We start from the raw sequence: 20,005 nt of genomic DNA on the forward strand, positions 1-20,005 counted from the left end.
TAACAATTTAGATATGTATAGTTAGTGGACTTTGGCTTATATAATCTATGCCAGACAAAACAAGTATTATTAGATGAATTTCTGTCCTAGGAAAAGTGGTTCCGTGATTACACCAAAGAAACGATATGACTAAACATACTTGGGAGTCTGCGACATCCTTTAACTACTTTCTTGTGACATTCTTCTAACACATTGTCTTCTCCAAAGAAGGGTGCAACAGAATCTCGACAGATCGCTGGGCTTCTGACTGTGCTTCTAACCAACAGAATGCAATGGAACTGACTGTGATGTCTGAGGCAACAGAGCTTCCCCTTTGTAAGTTGGACATTCCATTTTGGAACTGGGAGTCACCAGGTAAGCGTCTGACCACACTGAGGCCACGTGCTGTGAGGAAGCCAAGCCACAAGGAGGGGCTCCGAGCGGCTTGCAGGCTCAGTCTCCCGAGGCTCCTAGCCCAGAGGCCAGACATGTGATGATGCTACTCCCCGGCCAGCGAGTCACCTCAAGCCTTTGAGATGTCTCAGCTGAGGCCCCAGATATCACGGAGCAGAGGCAAATACCCAACTTTGCCCTTCCTACAGTCCTGATCCACAAAATCATAAGCGAAATTAAAAGTTGGCTTCAGCCTGCTAAATTTGGGGATAATTCATTATGCAACAAAAACAAGAACAGTCTTTATTCCACTCACCACAATAGCTATGCAAAACCTCCTCCACCTTCTCTAAGAAAGATGTGCCCTCAATCTTTCAAGCCCACTATCTCCATTTAATTCCTTTTTTGCCGATTCTTCAACCTCTCCTCAGATTACTTCTCTCTGCCTAGAAATATGCTCAGGTATCTTGTCCTAAAATCAACTTCCCCTTGTCCCTATCTGACCCCAGTTCCCACAAGCTACAATCTTCATTTCATGGCTAAATTTCAAAGAATCTGCGATAAAGAATCGCAAGTACACCTTGACATCTGAATGACCCATCACTGGCCCCCGCTGATGAGTCACTAGGGGCCCTCTTCACGGGTGGGTTCAGTGGCCCTTTTTCAGCCTTTATGCTCCTCAAACTGTGGCTTAACTAAATACTCCTATCAATTCCTTCCTTCTTGAAAACTCTCCTCCTTTCATGCCTCAGACCTCATAGTCTTGGCAAGAACACCACCATTTCAGTGTGTTACTAATATAAGAGAAATTACTAGTGTCCTAGGGAAGAATTTTGGTCTGGAAGTCGGATGACATATTCAGATTTCAATGTTAACAGTGAATATAACTGACACAGTCAACAGAGCTGAGCAGGCTGACAGGATCAATAAAAAGTGAAAATAGGTAAAATGATTTTAATTAGCATGTGAAAGGACAAAGGAGGGTAATGTAGAATCAGGATATGATGAAGAAAGTATAATCAAAGAACTAAAACTTCTTTTAAAAAAAACAAACACGAAATCTTATGACACAAAAATAAAAGCAAGTTTTAAAAACCTAATGGTCAAAAAAAGTATGAAGGACACAATTGTTTAAATATTGAACAAATGGCCAGTCTTACTAATAATCAAATGAATAAAATAAAGACGAGATTATTGGTGGAAGCTGTGAAGGCATGGTTAGTGTCTCAACATGGAACCACACTCGTGTTCTCCTTTGAAGTGTAAACATCAGGATAACCTTTCTACAGGGCAACCAGTGACATGTTTTAAAATTAAAGTGTGCTACGCTTCAAACTAGCTAATCACATCTACACATGTATGTTCAGGACAAACCCATAAAGTGAATACACAAGGAGATCCCAGTAGCATTATTTGTAATAGAGAAAACTGAGAACATATAAATGTCTAATCAATACAAAGCTGAAGTAAATACATAGAATAGAATTTTATATAGAAAACAATGTTGCAGAATTATATTTAGGTTCATGGAAATATATCCATAAATATTACTTAAAGAAAAAATAGCATAATATGGAAGAGCATGCCCAGATCAATCTAATTTATGAAAGTTCTACACATACGGATATGCTTGCACACACACACATTTCTGGGAGGGTTCCTATGAAACGTGTAAACCCCTTCAATTTACCTTGGGGAAGTAGATTGTACAATAGGGTGTCAAGTAAAAAGTGAGACGGTAATTGTTTGCTTATTCTAGTCTGAATTTTTTAACATTACATAATTTGTTCAAAAATAAGAAGTAAATATATATTCTGCAATACAAGTTTAAATAGCCATAGGAATACATATACAAGGTCACTTATAACTGCAGGTGTGAACCTCAATTCACACAGGACTTCCTAATGGCAAAGCCAAGAAAGAAATGTGTGGGGTGGGGGGACCACAACAGTCACAGTATTAAAAAGATTAATAACAAATTAGGACAGGGTAGAGGTACAGCTTTCCCACGTACTGGGAGTGGAGGGAAACTCATGGACCCTTGTGAGTAGGAAGCACGTGTTGTCATGAACCACAACCTCAGCCATAAGAGCATGTGCGTTCGTGCGCCCACATGCAGATGTGCCCGCTCACAAAGAGCAACTCCAAAAAAGAGACAATAATGGCCAATACGCACATGAAAAGATGTTCAACATCAATAGTCACCTGGAAAATGAAAATCACAATGAGATATCACTTCAAACTGACTAGGATGGCTAACGTAAAAGAGAGTACGTGTTGGCAAGGATGTGGAGAAATTATAACCCTCACATACAGCTGGTGGAATATACAGTGGAGATGTAGCTACTTTGGAAAAACAGTCTGGAAATGCCTCCAGAAGGTAAACATGGACTTACAATACAAGCCCACAATTCCACTCCTAGGTATACACCCAAGGAAAATTAAAACAGATGCCCACCCAGAAACTCATATACAAATGTTCATAGCATCATATTCATAACATAAAAAGTTGGAAACAATCAAATGTATACATCAACTGATGGATAAACAAAATGTGAAAAAATATGAAAATGTGCTAGGAAGCCAACCATAAAAGGCTGCATGTTATATGATTGTAATTGTGTGAAAAGACCAGAACAAGCAAATCCACAAAGACAGGAAGTAGATTAGCAGCTGCCAGGGACTGGGGGAGGGGACTGACCGCTAATGAACATGTTTCTTTCGGGGGTGATAAAATGTTCTGGAATTAGACAGTGGTCATAGTTACACAATTCTGTGAATATACTGAAAACCAGTAAATTGCACGCTCTAAATAGGTGAATGTTATGTAATCACAAAAAAACTATATGGGGGAAAAAATAGCAAGTTTTCAATCACTGCTGCCTAGTCAATATAAACAGATCCCCCAATCCCAAAAACAGAAAAACTCCAATAAAATCTGAAACTTCTTTATTTCGTTTTAATCTTTTCAATTCCAGGTTGAAAAGGGATCTACTAGGTTGGTGCAAAAGTAATAGCAGGTTTTGCAATTATTTTTAACCATTTAAACCACAATTACTTTTGCACCAACCTAATAGTAAAGAGAGATAGGAAAATCATCATGCATTTATGCAATACAGAATATCGATGCTAAGAAAGAGAGAAAGGAAATCTGGATAAGAAACTGTAATAACAGTCCTTTTTTATACTAGCCTCAAGTGGGAAACCAGAGAGAAAATATAGAAAAGAATTCTATGTAAATTTCAAAGTTGCTAAGAGATGAAATCTTAATTGTTCCCACCAAAAAAAAAGAAATGGTAATTATGTGACATGATAGAGGTGTTAGGTAATACTAAGGTTGTAAACATATTGCAACATATAAATGTATCAAATCAATACCTTCATTTATACAATGTATACCTTAAACTTACACAATGTTCTATGTCAATTACATTCTCAGTAAAAATAAATTTTAAAAAGGAGAGAAAATAAATTCTTCAGCACTTATCTCATTGCTAGGTTCTGTTAATAACTGTCTTCAGAATCCTACCTTAGATACCAAATAAGACTCAAAAACGCCAGGACCTGCCATGAGAATTGGTGGATAGCCCCAAGGAGCCAGAGTGCAAGAAATGGTCCACAAGACTGTTTCAGTTTGGCGTAGAAGGAGGAGAGAAGAAGGAAGGTAAGAGAAGGACGCTCCAGTGAGCCTGTAAGGAGATGGGGGAGGAGAGGACAGAGACTGAGTAAAAGCGGGTCATCGCACTGCCAGTCGAATCCCGGAAACCAGACTCCGGGAAGCAGCGGCCCAGGCCTGTGGAGATGGCTGTGGGAGGCCTAAGGCACGGGCAGTGCTACAGAGAGCCCTGGGGGACAAAGTGGAGGCATAGGCGGCACTGGGTTTGCCTCTCTCTGTTACACCACACAGTCCTACCGAGGACAGCAGGGACAGTCCCGTGGCCTGGACTAGAGCCTTCCCGGGGTGGGTGCTGGCAGCACCGCGGGAGCAAGGTCATGCAGGCCTCACCGGTGACTCTGCCCAGATTCCGCAGCACTGCAGGGGGCTGACAGGTGGGGACAAGAACCACGGACGTTTACAGTGACTGCAAGTAAGACCTTTACACCTAAAAATGGAAAATTCAGGTTACATAGCTGAGTATGTTCAGGAATTTTTCGTCCAGAATAACAGAGCTGCCACCAATTTGACAACGTTCCATGTCAAATTGACTGTTCCATGTTCCACACATCTTGGGCTGCTCTCCTACCTCCCGACTGCTGTACCTGTTCCTTTATACTTGTTCTTTCTGCTCTTGTATTCCCTTAAATTTCTCAAAGGCCGGTCACTGAACAGCCTCTGTGAATCTCTTTTATTCACTTAACACCCTCATATGATTTGTTTCCTACCAAGTCTATAATACTATGCAAGGTTTGGGAAGAGTCCACAAGACTGGCAAACCTGACAGAACTGCAGAGTTAGAGGGTCCCAAAGACCTCCCTCACTGCTGGCACCAATTACAAGTTTGGAGGTTCTGAACACCACGCTCCTTTTCAGTAATTAGGAATTTGTGAGAACTCACTGAAGGCTGTTATACTTGTGGTTCCAGTTTATTATAGCACAAGGACTACAAATTAAAATTAGTCAGGGAAGAGATGCACAGAGCAGAATCCAGCAGGGTCCAAAATGCAGAGCATCCAGCTGTCCTCTCCCAGAGAAGAGAGGGAAGGCATCGATTTCTCTAGGTAATGACATGTGGCAGTCACCCCAGCCATGGAGTGCAGAGCTTTTATTAAGGCTGCTTTATGCAAACATGATTGACTGGCAGCAAGGCTGATCTCAGTCTCCACAGCCTCTAAAACCCCTACCACAAATCACACTGTTAGACTATCAGGCCCAAGGCTCCCAGGTACTAAAAAAAGAGACTTAAAAGGCAGGATAGGCCAAGGGCTTAGAGATCACCACCCAGGAGGTAAGGCTCTTCTGAGCCCCGGATTCGTATGCCTTTGTCGTATTTTTACCAGCTTCTTTAAACTCAAATTAATAAAGTCAAATTCATCAAAATTTCCCCAGGCCAACTGTGATTTCACTGTTCCTCTTAACAGTGCCAAATCCATTTCTCTCCAATAAGGAATTGAGGCACTTTATACAACCACAATACAAAATACAAAATTAGAAGGAAACTGGGGCAAACAAAAAGTAGCCCAGAAAAAAAAAAAAAAGAATAATGATGTGGTGAAGTCAGGACACAGAATGCACTGCTATAAAAGCTTGCTCACTTGTTAAAGGAGGGCTGCACATTTGGCTTTGAGCTCTTTAATGTCCAAACAATACCCAAAACAAAAAGAAATGACAAGCAGTTTCAAAATTCAGAGAGTCCATTAAAAAAAAAAATGCCCATAAGGCACTACTACTTTTCTTCCAGTTACCCCAAGGTTCAAGACTAAAGTTTTCCATCCAAGTCCTCTATATTCAATCATTTGTCAAACAATCAAGATGCTACCTCTGGGCTGCTGTCTGCTTTTCTGTCCTCTTCTTTATATATATTTATCTTCTCTCCAAATCCAATCATTCATGATTCACATTAATCTTTCTTAAACACATCACTTCTCTGTTCAAAATCTACAATGGTTCCTCACTGCTAAGTTTTTTGTTTTTAAACATTTTTTCTATTTACAAAGAAATATACACTCAACACAGAAAACAAAGAAAAATCAAGAGGTTCTCTCTCTCTCTCCCCCCTATAATCTAGATTTAACTACGTACTTTTTTTTAATTGAGGTAAAATTTACATATAATGAAAGTCAAACATTTTGTATACACAATTCCTTGATATATGACATATGTGTATGTCCTAATCAGTACAAAGAACATTCCTCCAAAACCTCACAAAGTTTCCTGATGTTCTCTCCCAGTCATGTTCTTTGTCCCCTATATATATTGCAAGTATTTTCTCTTAATCTGAAGCTGGTCTTTTCATTTTTAAAAAATACCTTTTAATCAGCAAACATTTTTATTTTGATGAAATGCCATTTATTAATTATTTTGTAGTTCATGCCTCTTATATACTCTAAGAAATCTTCCCCTTCTCCAAGGTTGTGACGATGTTCTTTTCTTTTTGTGAACTTTACACCTTTTTTTAGCTTTATATTTTAATCTGTGATCCATCACAACCTGATAAAAGATTTCTTTTAGAAATCTACACATTTACTGTAAGATCAGAAACAAGGATGTAAGGATGTCCATTCTTACCACTTCTTTTCAACCTTGTGCACAGAGCAATGAAGCAAGAAAGAAACATAAAATGCATAAAGAATGTTAAGGAAAAAGAAAACTGTTTATAGTAATGTGACTAATGATTGCATGTGCAGAAAATCCAAAGAGATCTACGTGCACACAAACTCCCGTCTGCCTTCAAGTTTATTGTTTTAATGTACTGGAGGCGCCCAAAAAATGTATACATGACTTGTATTCCTCTTTTGTTATCGGTATATGTTGAGTATTACAATTTTAATATTTTCCTTTCTTAAAATGTGTATACACTTTTTTGGGGACTCTCTGTATATTACTAAGTGATGTTTTAATTTACGCCATGTACAAATTCCTTATCTTCATATATGTCCTCCAAATGATGTTCCCAAAATACTTTTCAACCTAATCGTCTACCATCAGCTTTCAGCTTGCCCATTTGTTAGGGAAACAAAAGCACTTAGAGCTTCTCGGAGACCCCTTTCCCAACGTCCACAAGTTAGCCAGAAAAGTGCCCCACCCCCATCAGTAAAGTCCAACTCTTGTTACCTGGCAAGGCCCCCATTATATTTTCTAGGAAGTTCTGAAGTCTTTTCTTTTACCTCTAACCAAATACAACCTCAGTCCTTTTCATCCCTTACAAATTTTAATTTTTCCCCCTCTTATAATTAATTAACCACATAATAAAGGTGAAAAGAGGTATTTAAGTAATTTCTTAACCGGGTCTATTCATTCATTCAACAGGCCACAGATCATTCTATCTAGCTGCTAGTAATAGGCTGGGAAAGCAAGACAGGTAGGCAAAGGCTCTGCCATAAAATAGTTTATAATCGGCCAGTCCGGTGGCTCAGGTGGTTGGAGCGCTGTGCTCCTAACACCAAGGTCACTGGTTCGATTCCCACATGGGCCAGTGAGCTGCGCCCTCTACAGCTAAGATTGTGAACAAGGGTCTCCCTGGAGCTGGGCTGCTGGTAGCAGCTGGAGGTTGGCGTGAGCTGCTATGTGCTGCCGTGGGCTATCGTGTGCCGTCATGAGCAGCCGGCAGCTGGCAAGAGCTGCCATGAGCTGCTGTGAGCGACCGAAGGATGACTGGCAACCGACTGCCTCAGCCGGGGGGAGCGCAAGGCTCATTTTAATACCAGCCTGGGCCTGGGAGCTGTGTCCTACACAACTAGACTGAGAAACAACTGCTTGAACCAGAGTGGGGCGGGGGTTGAAAATAGTTTATAATCTAGAGGCAAAGTCATGAGGCCATGAACTCCTAGGAAGTAAGAGCCGTTTCCTCATTTACTTTTATATTTCTGAGGTAAATTCCACCACTTTACACATAGTAAAGCCTCAAAGAGTTCAGCTGTCATGCTAACTAATAGATCAATACCCTTGTCAGTAGCAGTTCCCAGCACCAACAGGTGTTAGAACCTCCTCAGTCTCCATGAAAGAAATGTAGTGAGGCCTCTTCTAATGACTTCAAGCACATCTATTACTTTATTCATACAGCTAAGTAGAGTTTCTTTTCAAGGTTTCAAGGAAAACAAATCAAGCCAATTAATTTTAAAAACACGTGCAACATGGGGAATTATGTATGTGTACAGTGCTTGTGGTTGTAAGGGAAAAAATGTGAATGAATGAAGGCTATGCTTCGTATCAAAAAGAAGAGACACTAAAGACTACATGTCTATAAAATGCTTGAGCTTCATGAAACCGTTTCTAAGGCAACCTTCTATAAGGTATACTGTTTTCTTTCTTAAAGTAAAAAACGGAAGCTATAGAATAGTCCTAAGTCATAGATTCTGGAGAGAAAGCTAATGAGAACTCAGAACCACCAACATTAAATTCTGAGAGTTATTAAATTGCAACCAAAGTGAGCAAATATTTATATTGCTTATCCTGTTTTAAAGAAGACATTCCTAAGTTTCCAAACAAATAAACTGTATGCCACTCAGATTGTATAGCATATAAGAACTCTGGAGGGTTAGGGATGATTTTAAAGGCAGAGACAAAGGCTGTGTATTCTGATTTGTCTGTCATGGCCTTGATCCGCCCTGCTCACCTGCCTTGCCTTCTCAGACACACAGGTAACAGCAGCGCGCTCTACCCTGAGGGAGGCGTGGCAGATGAAGACAATTCCTTCATCCAGTGAAAGGTATTTATCACGCTGTGGACAGTTCAAATGCAGTGGGGTTAACAACACACACAGCCTTTGACCACGGGGCCTCTTTCAGACTGGGGAGGCGATCACACACTAACACAAAAATGAATGTGTAATTACACACCACGAATGACTGCTGGGGAGGGCGTGTTGTGGTGGATATTACTGTGAGGGGCAAGGAGGGGCCTAAGTAAGATGTGACCAGGGATGCCAAGGCTTTTCGAAGGAAATGACATATGCTTTAGTATCAAGTCAGACCACGAGTGTGCTAAAATTGATGTCTCCAGAAATAACACAACGGATGAAATTCTAAGGTGCCAACTTATGTAAGAAGGATTTGGGAGACCCACTAAGCAGGATCTCTGAGGAGTCAGTCAGTGCAGGCAGCATGACGTAACAAAGCAATGTTCCTACTGTCACCATTTACTGGTCCTTGTAGCAAATATGTGCTGAGGGTGCTGCAAAAATTTGGAACGTAAGGTAAAGTTCAAAGCCGTAACTCCCCTTACACAGTGAAGCAGTCCCACAGGGAGAAGTGAAGGGAAGGGTCACTTCTCTGGAGTTTAGAGGATGGTACAGGCCTTAGGCCAGCCAGCCTTTAAGTGTCAACGTGCAGAAATATCACCTAATGAACCTGCTGAATATTGGAAGTCCAGGTCCTACCACCAGGGACTTCCTGATCATGGTTGTAGTGTGGTTACATAGAGGAGAATGTACTTGGTTGTAGGCAAAATATACCAAAGTACGCAGGATGGATAAAGCGTCATGACGGAAACTTAAACCCAAGTGTTTCAAAGGGGGAAAGTTACCAGCTCTCCACTTCTTATACCACACATTCCCCGTCAGCGCCACGGGCTCCTTGATGCATTTATGTCAGTTATCTTAGACTAACTGTCATAGTGTCCACCACCAAATTCAGAGAAAGGTATCTGTCACATGTAATGCTAATCAGAGGCCCAAGTTACTTAGCAAAGTTAGGGGTAAGAATGAATGAGTGTGAGCGAGATGTGTGTGTAAGAAGGTAAGTGTACCATCTCTAACTTACCAAAGGTAGGGCTGTGTGTGTGTGTAAGAAGGTAACCTGACCATCTCTAACATGCATTTGTGAAGCTGACTTCAGAACTCCCGAGATGTTTAAGTTCAGTGAGTGTTACCTAGACTCCTCCCTGACTGGAATCCTTACTCAGCCCTCTATTTCTGTTTGGAGTGTCACAGTGCTGACTCGCAGAGGTGGTAGCGGGATGAAAGCACTGGTTACGTCTCCTGACCCATCTTCTGCCACGTGTGAGGCAGACAGTTGTATGGTGGAGCTGACGTGCTGAAGAGAACATTTCCTACAGAACACCCTCTTGCTTTGACTAAGCAGCAAAATCAAAAGACAACTGTCTACATTTCCTCTATAAAACAACTTAATTTCTAAACCAAGAAATGCAGATTAAGAGGGAGGATGGTAAACATCTTCTCACCTCTCCAAACTATCTCTGTCCCTTCCTTTCCATATAAGACGGCACAGACCTTTAGAGTCATAATCACTACTCGTATAAATCCTTTTTCTAAAAAAAACATTGATTCTATGTGTAGAAACCCACCCCTATGGAACAATCAGGTTGGAGTGGAAGATCAGCTCTTAAACTCTCATAGCAGAAGGGTAACTTTCTCTCTTAACAAGTAAAAAGTACAGTGTTCCTTAACCAAATGGCCTGCAATCACTACATAAATTCATACTAAGATACAACAAAGCCAAAGATTCTTTAATGTTTTCACGCCTGAATGTGTCATCGTCTGCCATCTATTCTTCTGCTGTATGGAATCTGACTTACATTTTCCTTAACCTACAGCAAATGTCTTGTCAACTGCTCAAAATTCCAGACGGTGATAATTTTCTATTAGAGGGAACTAAAGTCCAAATGAGTAAGTGAAAAAGAGGGAGCCAAGATGGTGGGCAGCGCCCCCTGCAACTAAAATTGAACACGGCACCTTGAGCTGAACTGTCGCTGAGCTGCCGGATGGCTCAGCTGGTTTGGAGCACGTCCTCTCAACCACAAGGTTGCCGGTTTCGACTCCTGCAAGGGATGGTGGGCTGTGCCCCCTGCAACTAGAAAACAGCAACTGGACCTGGAGCTGAGCTGCGCCCTCCACAACTAAGATTGAAAGGACAACTTGACTTGGAAAACAGGCCTGGAAGTACACACTGTTCCCCAATAAAATCAAAAAAAAAAAAAAAAAAAAAAAGAGGGCACCAAAGGACACAGTGACTTCCCTCTCTCCCGGAGTCTCAGGTCCAGTCTATGTACGCAAAGTATGGAGTCTGGAGCACATTGTTCTCAGCTTTCACCACACAACATGCTTGCCTTTTAGGAGTTTGACTATATGCTCTTGGTCTTTAAAAAGCCTCAACACAAGAGCATTCCAACTGAATATTTTCTACGTCTTCTGTGATATCATAGCTGAAAACATAATCCACTACGTCGCACATGGCAGAACCCACAGAAAGTCTTTTTCGTTGAACACGATGCCAGGAAAGAGTCTGTCTCGGTGAACAAACGGGCAGGCGTTCTTTCCACAGACAATGAACACTGTGTAATTCAATGCTACACAGAAGGAGCAGCTCCTTGTTCGTCTCAGCAGCCAGAAAACTTAAAGCCAGATGCACAGTGAGACGGGCTCCTTTCAAGAGCCCGGTACCTTCTACGACCGGTGCTCTTCTTGGACGGGTGTGATGTTCTTACCTTTAATTGCCCTGCTTTATACTGTCCTTAATTCCATCAGCATATTTAAATCCTCATGAAAGTACCGCGTATATATGTACGTATGTATATATTTTCTCTTACAAGTTTCCTTTCGATATCCCTTACATTCTATGCATCACTCTGTATTTAACGGTCTAAGAATTTAAAATGACAATGACACCAAAAAGCTAACTCAATCACGACCAAGCCATCTGCAGCATTAACTCCCCACCACTCCCTCGCCTATGACAGGTGGCCGGGCACCTTTGCAGTAGTCGGCGGGGTCCTCCTGCTCCTCATCATCCGAACCCAGGATCTCCTCCTCCGGCTCTGGGGGCGCAGGGTCCGGCAGGGGCGGCGGCGGCGGTGGGGGTGGCGGTGGAGGAACCAAGGGAGCTTTCTGCTGAGGCTCCGGCCTGAAACAACAGAAGGAAAATTCCTATTTACTTAGAAGAAAATTTTGCATTATGGACACACTTGAGAGTTTCTTAATAAGGGGAAAAATAAAGCTTGTCACACACTAAGAAGAAATGCTGATTAATGTCACTTCATCCATTTTATCTGAATTCAAGTAATGTTTCAACATATAGGCCTGGAGGAAAAATAAAAAACAACTACCCTTACTAACCAAGGAATATTTTTGAGGCACATTTTCACCCAGGGCTTCAGTATTTTTTTATGTCCTGACAATACGAGTTATGAAATTTAAGTGAAATAAGACTATCCCCCCATGATACGGGAACACATCCCACAGAGATTATAAAAAGACATATGAAAGCAGCCCTGAACTTGTAAAGGGGCTTTCCATTATTTTAAAATCAGAATTTCTTTTCCCACAGAAATAGTACCGTAGGGATGTGGTTATGTTTCCTGGATAACTCATAAAAGCTGACCAATATAAACTGTAGCTGATACACAGTTACTTTCATTAAGGAATTCATTTATCTACCAAGCTTGTTTATCAAGAACACTGACCAAAACTGGAAATTAAACAAAGAAAACACCCACTGTCAGTAAATACAAATATAGTCCGTATATTAATACAAGGTTTGCAATGGTCATTTCTAATTGTCACAAAAAGACTAAATTATATTTAGTATATTCTTTTACAAAGAATAGAAAAACTTGTAATACAAAAAAAGAAAAAAGCTTGAGAGGTTACAAATGTAAACCTTCTTTCAGATATCTAGAGTAACTCTAGAGTAAGGTCATATTAAATACATTTACTTAGAAGTAAAGCACTCATAATGCAATTCTATCAATCAAGCTTTCACTTACTATAAAATTTAACTGCTATTTCTAACCAGATCCCAATGGGAAAACTGGAACTAGAAGTCTCAGCTTAGATACCAGAAGTGCATGTCTCCTTAAGCGTCAAGCTGCCCTAACGACGGGCCCACCACCGCTCTCCCTAGCTGGCCAGGAGGGCTGGCCACGGGGTCAGGCTGATGTATGTGTCCCCCAGAGGCGGTTTCCGGGGTGAGCAGGGGAGCTGAGCCGCGGGGAGTCCTCCAAGCACTCATGTAGAGGACTCACTTTGGCCTGCCTGGTATGCACGCTCCCGTTCACCTTTGAGACACTGCGACTCCCTGCACAGTGAAGGCTGGTTCCAGACGCTCGCCCCCCTTTCCTCACTGCAGTACAACCTAGGCCAGAGCCAATGTCACTCTCCAGCCCTGGAACCCTGAACGTCAGCTGTCACAGGATGAAGTTCGTACACAGCTGCTAGTGAGAGGCAGGCCCAGAGGAGCTGCCTGCCCTGGCCTCTGCCCCTTTCTGAGGCGGACATCTAAAGTCTTGCCAATCGAAAAGCCCCCACACAGCCTTTACTGCATTGGATTTGGCCTAAGTCAGCTACAGCTCCTTTATGTGGTTTGCCACCAAAAACTCAAACTGTCACAAGCATCAAAGCGAGCAGGGGTGAAAGGCAGCAGAGACACCAGCGGTCGTGAGGAAGAGGTGGGGACACACATACCTTCCCCAAAGGCAAACACTGGTGAGTATGACTAAAACCTACATAAAGGATATTTATAAGTCACAGGTGACTTGTACTGATCTCTACTTGCTAGAATTTATGAAAACTCAAAGTCACAGCTCACTGGGTAGCAGGCACTGAGAACATGGTGGTGATAACACTCTGACTTAACCATTCCTCCTGCAGGAGCATAGTGGAAGGAAACAATCACAACCAAATGCCTACATCATTACCAGAACACACCCAAAACTTCCAACAGACCTTATGGAAGTGTGGTAATCTTCCTGGCAGCTTTGCAAAAAAAAAAAAAAAAAAAAAAAAGACGGGTGAAGAAGGGGAGGCAGGAGAAGAACAGCAAGAGCTGTGCCACTTCCCCAGAGGGAAGAGGACCTGGGCTCAGTCTTCTGGGGCATGGGCAGAACCTACCTGACAAATTTGCTCCATCAGAAATACTCTAAAAGTTGGCTATTTCTTCCTTAAAAATTTTATATGAAAAAATGAGACTTTCTAAATTTAAAAGAAAATACATCACATTCCCTGCAGAAACCGAGTAACAATTACTGTGAAGAAAAGAACGGGAGGGTCTGGTTCTCCCAGTATGTGCCCCATTGCCGACATTAGGGCCAGATAACTCATTGTCGTAGGGGCTATACGTCGTAGGATGCTATCAGCATCCCTGGCCTGTAGCCACTGCATGTCAGTAACACCCCACACCCCCAGTTGTGATCATCAAAAATGTATCCCAACACTGTCCAACCCCCAGGGCGAAAATCATGCCCATCTGAGAACCACGGAACTAGTACTATTTTCTACACACAGCTTTACCTCAACGGAGTAGAATGTATCTGTGAGGAGTGAGAAGAGATTCCAATTTTCACAGCACATTTTCTGTTGGGAAGCTCACGGACCTTCATCATAATGTCTCTCAATTATTCTTTACCCACTTAGTGAGTTGCCCATGTCGCTTAACAAAACTCTCAGACCCTCTGGTCTCAGTGAGCAGGTATTTCTCACCCCACCTGTGAGGGCTACATTGAACAGGCAGGCAGAAAGCTCCCCCAAAGCCACACTTCTACCAGGTTAAAAGGATGAGTCAGGGTACTGTGAAGGAAAAAGGAAGTTGAGTAACGCTGATGGAGAATTGTAGCTGACTATCGTATGAAAACATCTAAAACTGTGCTGTCCAACACGGTAGCCATTGGCCGCGGGTGGGGACTGAGCACTTGAAATGTAGCTACTAGTCCAAAGTGAGATGTGCTGACAGTGCAAAATGTGTACTGGATTTCCAAGATTTACTACAAGAAAATGTAGAATGGTATTAATAATTTAATATTTATTACATGTTAAAATAATGTTTTGGATGTAATGAAATATATTATTAAAATTAATTCACGTGATTGTTTTACTTTTTTTAATGTGGCTACTGTAACACTTTAGAGGCTCAAATCACCGATACCAGAGAAGCTTGGCCTCTAATCAGACATTCCTAGTCACACCAGTGATTATTATTTTTTCAAAGGATTTTCCTAGTAACTTGCTTCACTCCAGTTATTAATATTATCAACTCTCAAATCACTTACTTCATCAGAGTAAGGGTCAGTACAATGTACCTGCCGACTGTTATAGTCCCAATCACTGATTCTTTTTCATCCCATCCATCCTTGTTACTGCCCACCACATAGGAGAAACACAGGTAAATCTCTGATAGGGCAGATGTACGCCAGAGAGAAGGATGCCACACCATCCTTAAGGCTGGCTGCTTCAAAGTGGTTTCTGGTGGCTTCTATGGTACTTCAAAGCCTGGTTAAATCGCAATTGTTTAAAAGATCAAGGTGACAAATTATCTCACCAAGTACATAGTCATAAAATATATCAAGAGATTAAAAAGTATACTTTAATCAATCCTCATAAAAACCACCAAGAAGTTATCTCATGTAAGAATTACTAGAAGCACTTAAGAAGTCACGGGGGGGGGGGGATATTTTCAACAAAGGTGCCAACACAATTAAATGGTGAAAGACTAGCCTTTTCAACAAATGGCACTAAGACAAACGAATATCTGTATTTAAAAAAATGAAGTTGTAATCCTACTTCGCACATATAAATATTAGTTGAAAATGGGTTAAAGACCTAAATGAAGGAACAAAAACTATAAAACTTGCAGGAAAAAAATACAAGTAAATCTTCATTACCTTAGGTTAGGCAATGTTTGTTGGATATGACATAGAAGCGTAAGCAATAAAAGAAAAAAAATAAACTGGACTTGATCAAATTAAGAACTTCTGTGTATCAAAGGGCATCATCAAGAAAGTAAAGACAGCCCACAAAATAGAAGAAAACATCTGCAAATCATTCAATCGATAAAGGACTTATATCTAGAATATAAAAAGAACTCTTACAACTCCACAATAAAAATACAAATCAATTTAAAAATAGGTAAAGGACTAAAACAGGTTTTACTCCAACGATATACAAATGACCAATAAGCACATGACAAGATGTTCAACATCATTGGTCATTTGGGAAACGGAAATCAAAATCACAATAAGATACCACTGCACACCCAACAGGATAGCTATAACAATTAAAATAAAAATAAGACAATAACAAGTATTGTGGAGAATGAAGAAATTGGAACCCTCATAGGTCGTAGCAGGAGTGTGATATGGCACAGCTCTTTTAGAATATTTGGCAGCTCCTAAAAAATGTGAATTTAGAGTTGCCATATAACCCAACACCTCTACTCCTGGTATATATCCAAATGAAAGAAAAACATACATCTCCACAAAATCTTGTGCAAAACTATTCATGGCAGCATTACTCACAACAGACATAAAGGAACCACCACCCAAATGTGCATCACCTGATAAATGGATAAATACAAAGTGATATCCCTCAGAACGCAGAACTATCTCACAATGAAAAGAAACGAAGTCCTGATCCAGGCTACAACATGGATCACCCTTGGAAACATTGCGCTAAGTGAAAAATGCCAGCCACAAAAGGCCACGTGTTGTATGATTCCATTTTATATAAAAATGTCCAGAATAGGCACATTTATAGAAACAGAGTAAACTGGTGTCTACTTAGGTCTGAGGCTTGGGGGAGAGAGGAGGAGAGAGATGGGAATTGGCTGTTACTAGTACAGGGTTTCTTTAGAAGGGATTAAGGTGTTCTAATGTGGTGATGGTTACACAACACTGCGAACATTCTAAAAAAAAAAAACCACTGTACAGTTTAAATGTGTAAGTTCTATAGTATGTTGATTTACATACCTCAAAAGGCTGTTTTTTAAAAAGCAAAAGCCTATACAGCTATATGATATCTTTTAATGCCCACTTTATACCTTTAAAATATATGCTTCCAAGAAAAAACAAAAATAGCTACATTTAGATTTTAAAAATCTGTATGCATGGTCTCTTACAACTGCCACAGCCACATTCACAGTGAAAAGTAATGTGTAGTTCTGTAAAAAGTGGACTGAGAGTCTACATAACTGTCCAAAGTTCACACAAGGCACTAATCTGAGAACGTGTTCTCATATAACAAGAAAAATACCACCTCAGTGACTGGAATAAAAAATGTAGAAAGCAAAATTCCAACTAGCCATTTATGTTTTTCACAAAGAACTTGATTTATTCTGCCCTTCATAAAACACAACTAAATATTCTAACGATTACCCCAAATAAGGCTATCATAAAAAATGCAGTTTAAAAAAAAAACCACAAAATATTTTTCTTTAAATATTATACTAGATTATTTTATCATGCTTATCTATTTTATATTTTTCATGTACATTGCTCTATCAAAAAAAAACAGGAAAAACTGAACAACCCTAACAAAATGCACACATCATCTGCTCTAAATTGCCATGGCAACCAAATGGGAGTTCCAATTTCCTTCTAGCTGTTATTTGTTTTGAACAGAGAAAAGGACAAGTAAACTTCACACTAAGCAGGGGGGGAAAAGTCCTTTCCTTTGTTATCATCCTAATTGGCAACTGACACAATTTAAGGACTTCATTCATGCAATTACTCTTTAAGCAAAATATAAAGAAAAGGAGTTCCAAATGAATTGTTTCAGGTAGTATTCTAGGGCATTCACAAATATTCAGATTTCTTTTACCTCCTTCCATCATCTGATCTAAAACTCTCTCTCCTTCCCTCCTTCCTCTCATTCTCCCTCTCTTGGTGAAATTTGTTAGCCTGAGAAATATGCAATCTGGCATTTCTACTTAAGGATAGAACCAATCAATATATACTTTCTCCCAAAATAGCTCATCTAAAAAGACTTGCTGTAACAATGGGTATTGCTATGCAGCTAGGGAGGAAAAAGCCATAATGATTTCATGTATTCCCTTCTAATAATAAAGAGAGAATTTCCAAACTTTTGCAAATCAAACCTAAATGTGAAGTGTGTGCTGCGGTAGGCAGAATTCTAAAATGAGCCTCGATGAGCCTCTCCCTGGTATAATCCCCGGCTCCTCTGAGTGTGGGCAGACCCTGTGAGTGTCATCAGATACCATTCTCACATTTATGTTACATGGCAGCTGGGCAGCTCCACGGGGAGGGCCTCCCCTAATCACATGAGCCCTTTCAAAGTAGAGGACTTTCTCTGTTGGTCACAGAAGTCAAAGAGACGTGCTCCAGCTGGCCTCGATGACAGCAAACATCCATGCTGTGAGCTGCCCATTAGGGCCACAGAGCAAGGAACCGGAGGGGGCTCGAGGCGAGGGATAGGACAGCAAGGACTTGAACACGAGGACATGAGTTCCGCCAATGACCAGGGATCTCGGAAGAGGGCTGTGAGCCCCAAATGAGAATTGCCACCTCGACCATCAGCTGGATTTCAATCCAGTGAGAACCCAGCCACGCTGTCAGCCCTAACTTCTGACCTACAGATCTGTGAGCTAACAAATGGGTGTTGTTTTAAGCTGCTAAATGTCTAGCAATTTGTTGTGCAGCAACAGAAAATAAATGCAGATGCCAAGTTCTCAATAAGTAATAGAGTAGTTCCTGTTAAATTATCAGATTTTAAACTCAACAGTGAGATGTGAGGTGTTTTGTTTTGGTTTTTTTATAATTAAATTAGCCAGAGGAATTAAGAAGCTGAGTAATCAGGAATGGGAGTCATTTCTCTTTTGGGCACAGGCAGGAGGAGAGAGGAAGAGAGGGAGGGGGGAGAGGGAGAGAAAGGGAGAGAGAAATTTACTCCCAAATTCCAACAGAACCAATAATAATTCTAAGCCAGACACTTCAGACGTTGCTATTTTCTAAAACTGCATGTTTTTAGCATGTGGAACACAGCCAACTAAAAGTCAGTGAAGATGTAAGTAAACCAACTAACCTACATTTCAGACAACAAAGGAGTTGACGGCTTAATCACCTAAGAACACATATATGACATGGCTACATCTTACACCACTGGTACTGTTAATATTTCATAGAGCATTTATGGGACCTGGCAGAAAATGTTACTGCTACTCAGGTGAAGAAAGACGGACAGGAAAGCTTAAAGCAGAGTTGGAAGCCATGTAAAATGATGCCCACTGACTACACAGGTCCTCAGAACAGTGCCTATCTACCACGTACCAGGAAGTGTGCCAGGGCACAGAGGAGCCCCGCACAGAGACATGCACCGTTAGTCTAGCAAGGACGAGAGAAGTGCGAGAAAACACAAGGCCCAGAAGCACAATGGCTTCACACAGGAACGATCCCCAATTCCAAGGAGTTTGTGTTCTTCTACCTTTAAGGCAAGCAGAAGCCACTGAAGTGCAATTTTAGGATCAGAGATTTGCTTTCTGCAAAGAACATATGGAATTGCTGTGTAGAGTGGGCAGAAAGGATCAAAACCAGAAGCAAGGAAACTAGTGACAAGTCCTGAGCAGAAATGATAAAAACCTGAATTTAGGACCTGGTATTTCATTTGCTGGAGGTAGGTGGCTGTCTCCTAGATTTCTGGTAATGAGATAGTGTGATCATTATTTGGCCATACCTAGAACAGAGCAGGCAGAGGAGGAAGGGTTTTTAGAGAAAACATAACTCTGTCTTAGCTCATCTGAGTTTAGGGAATATGTACGGGTGTCCAGCAGTGGAGAAACAGAGTGGGTTGCGTGGCGTGGAATCTAGAGCTAAAAAATAAAGGTTTAGGTTGCAAATAGAAGCAGAGGTCATGAACAAGCAGCTGTTAGCTAAGGCCTTTCCAAGCATGTTTGAGTGCCAAGGACAAAGGAGGAATGAACGGGTCAAGGGCAGAGCCTCATTCAGAGCCAAAGTCCAAGGTTATTCAAGCCACCAATAGAGCCTAGACTTTCTGGCTCAAGACCTACAGGCAATGGCCCATATTATAAACACCAATTAAATTCATAAGTTTCAAGTACAGGTTTTAGAGAACATACATGTATAAAAACCTCATGGAAGCGATCCTTTTACATTAGGATGAGATATACATATAATAAGAACTAGCAAACTAAGGACCCACTTTTGGGTTTCTATAATACCAAAAAGCTCTGTTTGCAGGCCATCTGAAGCCAGCTGGGTGCAGTATATACTGCTACA

The 20,005-nt window shown here is 41.0% G+C and overlaps 1 protein-coding gene across 18 annotated transcripts in view; it reads right to left on the minus strand.

Moving 5' to 3' along the window:
• Positions 1-20,005, minus strand: part of SRPK2 (SRSF protein kinase 2) — a 213,312-nt gene that overhangs the window by 54,722 nt on the left and 138,585 nt on the right. For all 18 annotated transcript variants that reach the window (XM_033088271.1, XM_033088275.1, XM_033088274.1 and 15 more), the window contains one exon: positions 11,738-11,889. In XM_033088271.1, the coding sequence (XP_032944162.1) occupies positions 11,738-11,889 (152 nt within the window). The remainder of the gene's footprint in view (positions 1-11,737; positions 11,890-20,005) is intronic.

The sequence above is a fragment of the Rhinolophus ferrumequinum genome, chromosome 20 (assembly GCF_004115265.2).
Source record: "Rhinolophus ferrumequinum isolate MPI-CBG mRhiFer1 chromosome 20, mRhiFer1_v1.p, whole genome shotgun sequence".
NCBI classification, from domain to species: Eukaryota; Metazoa; Chordata; class Mammalia; order Chiroptera; family Rhinolophidae; genus Rhinolophus; species Rhinolophus ferrumequinum.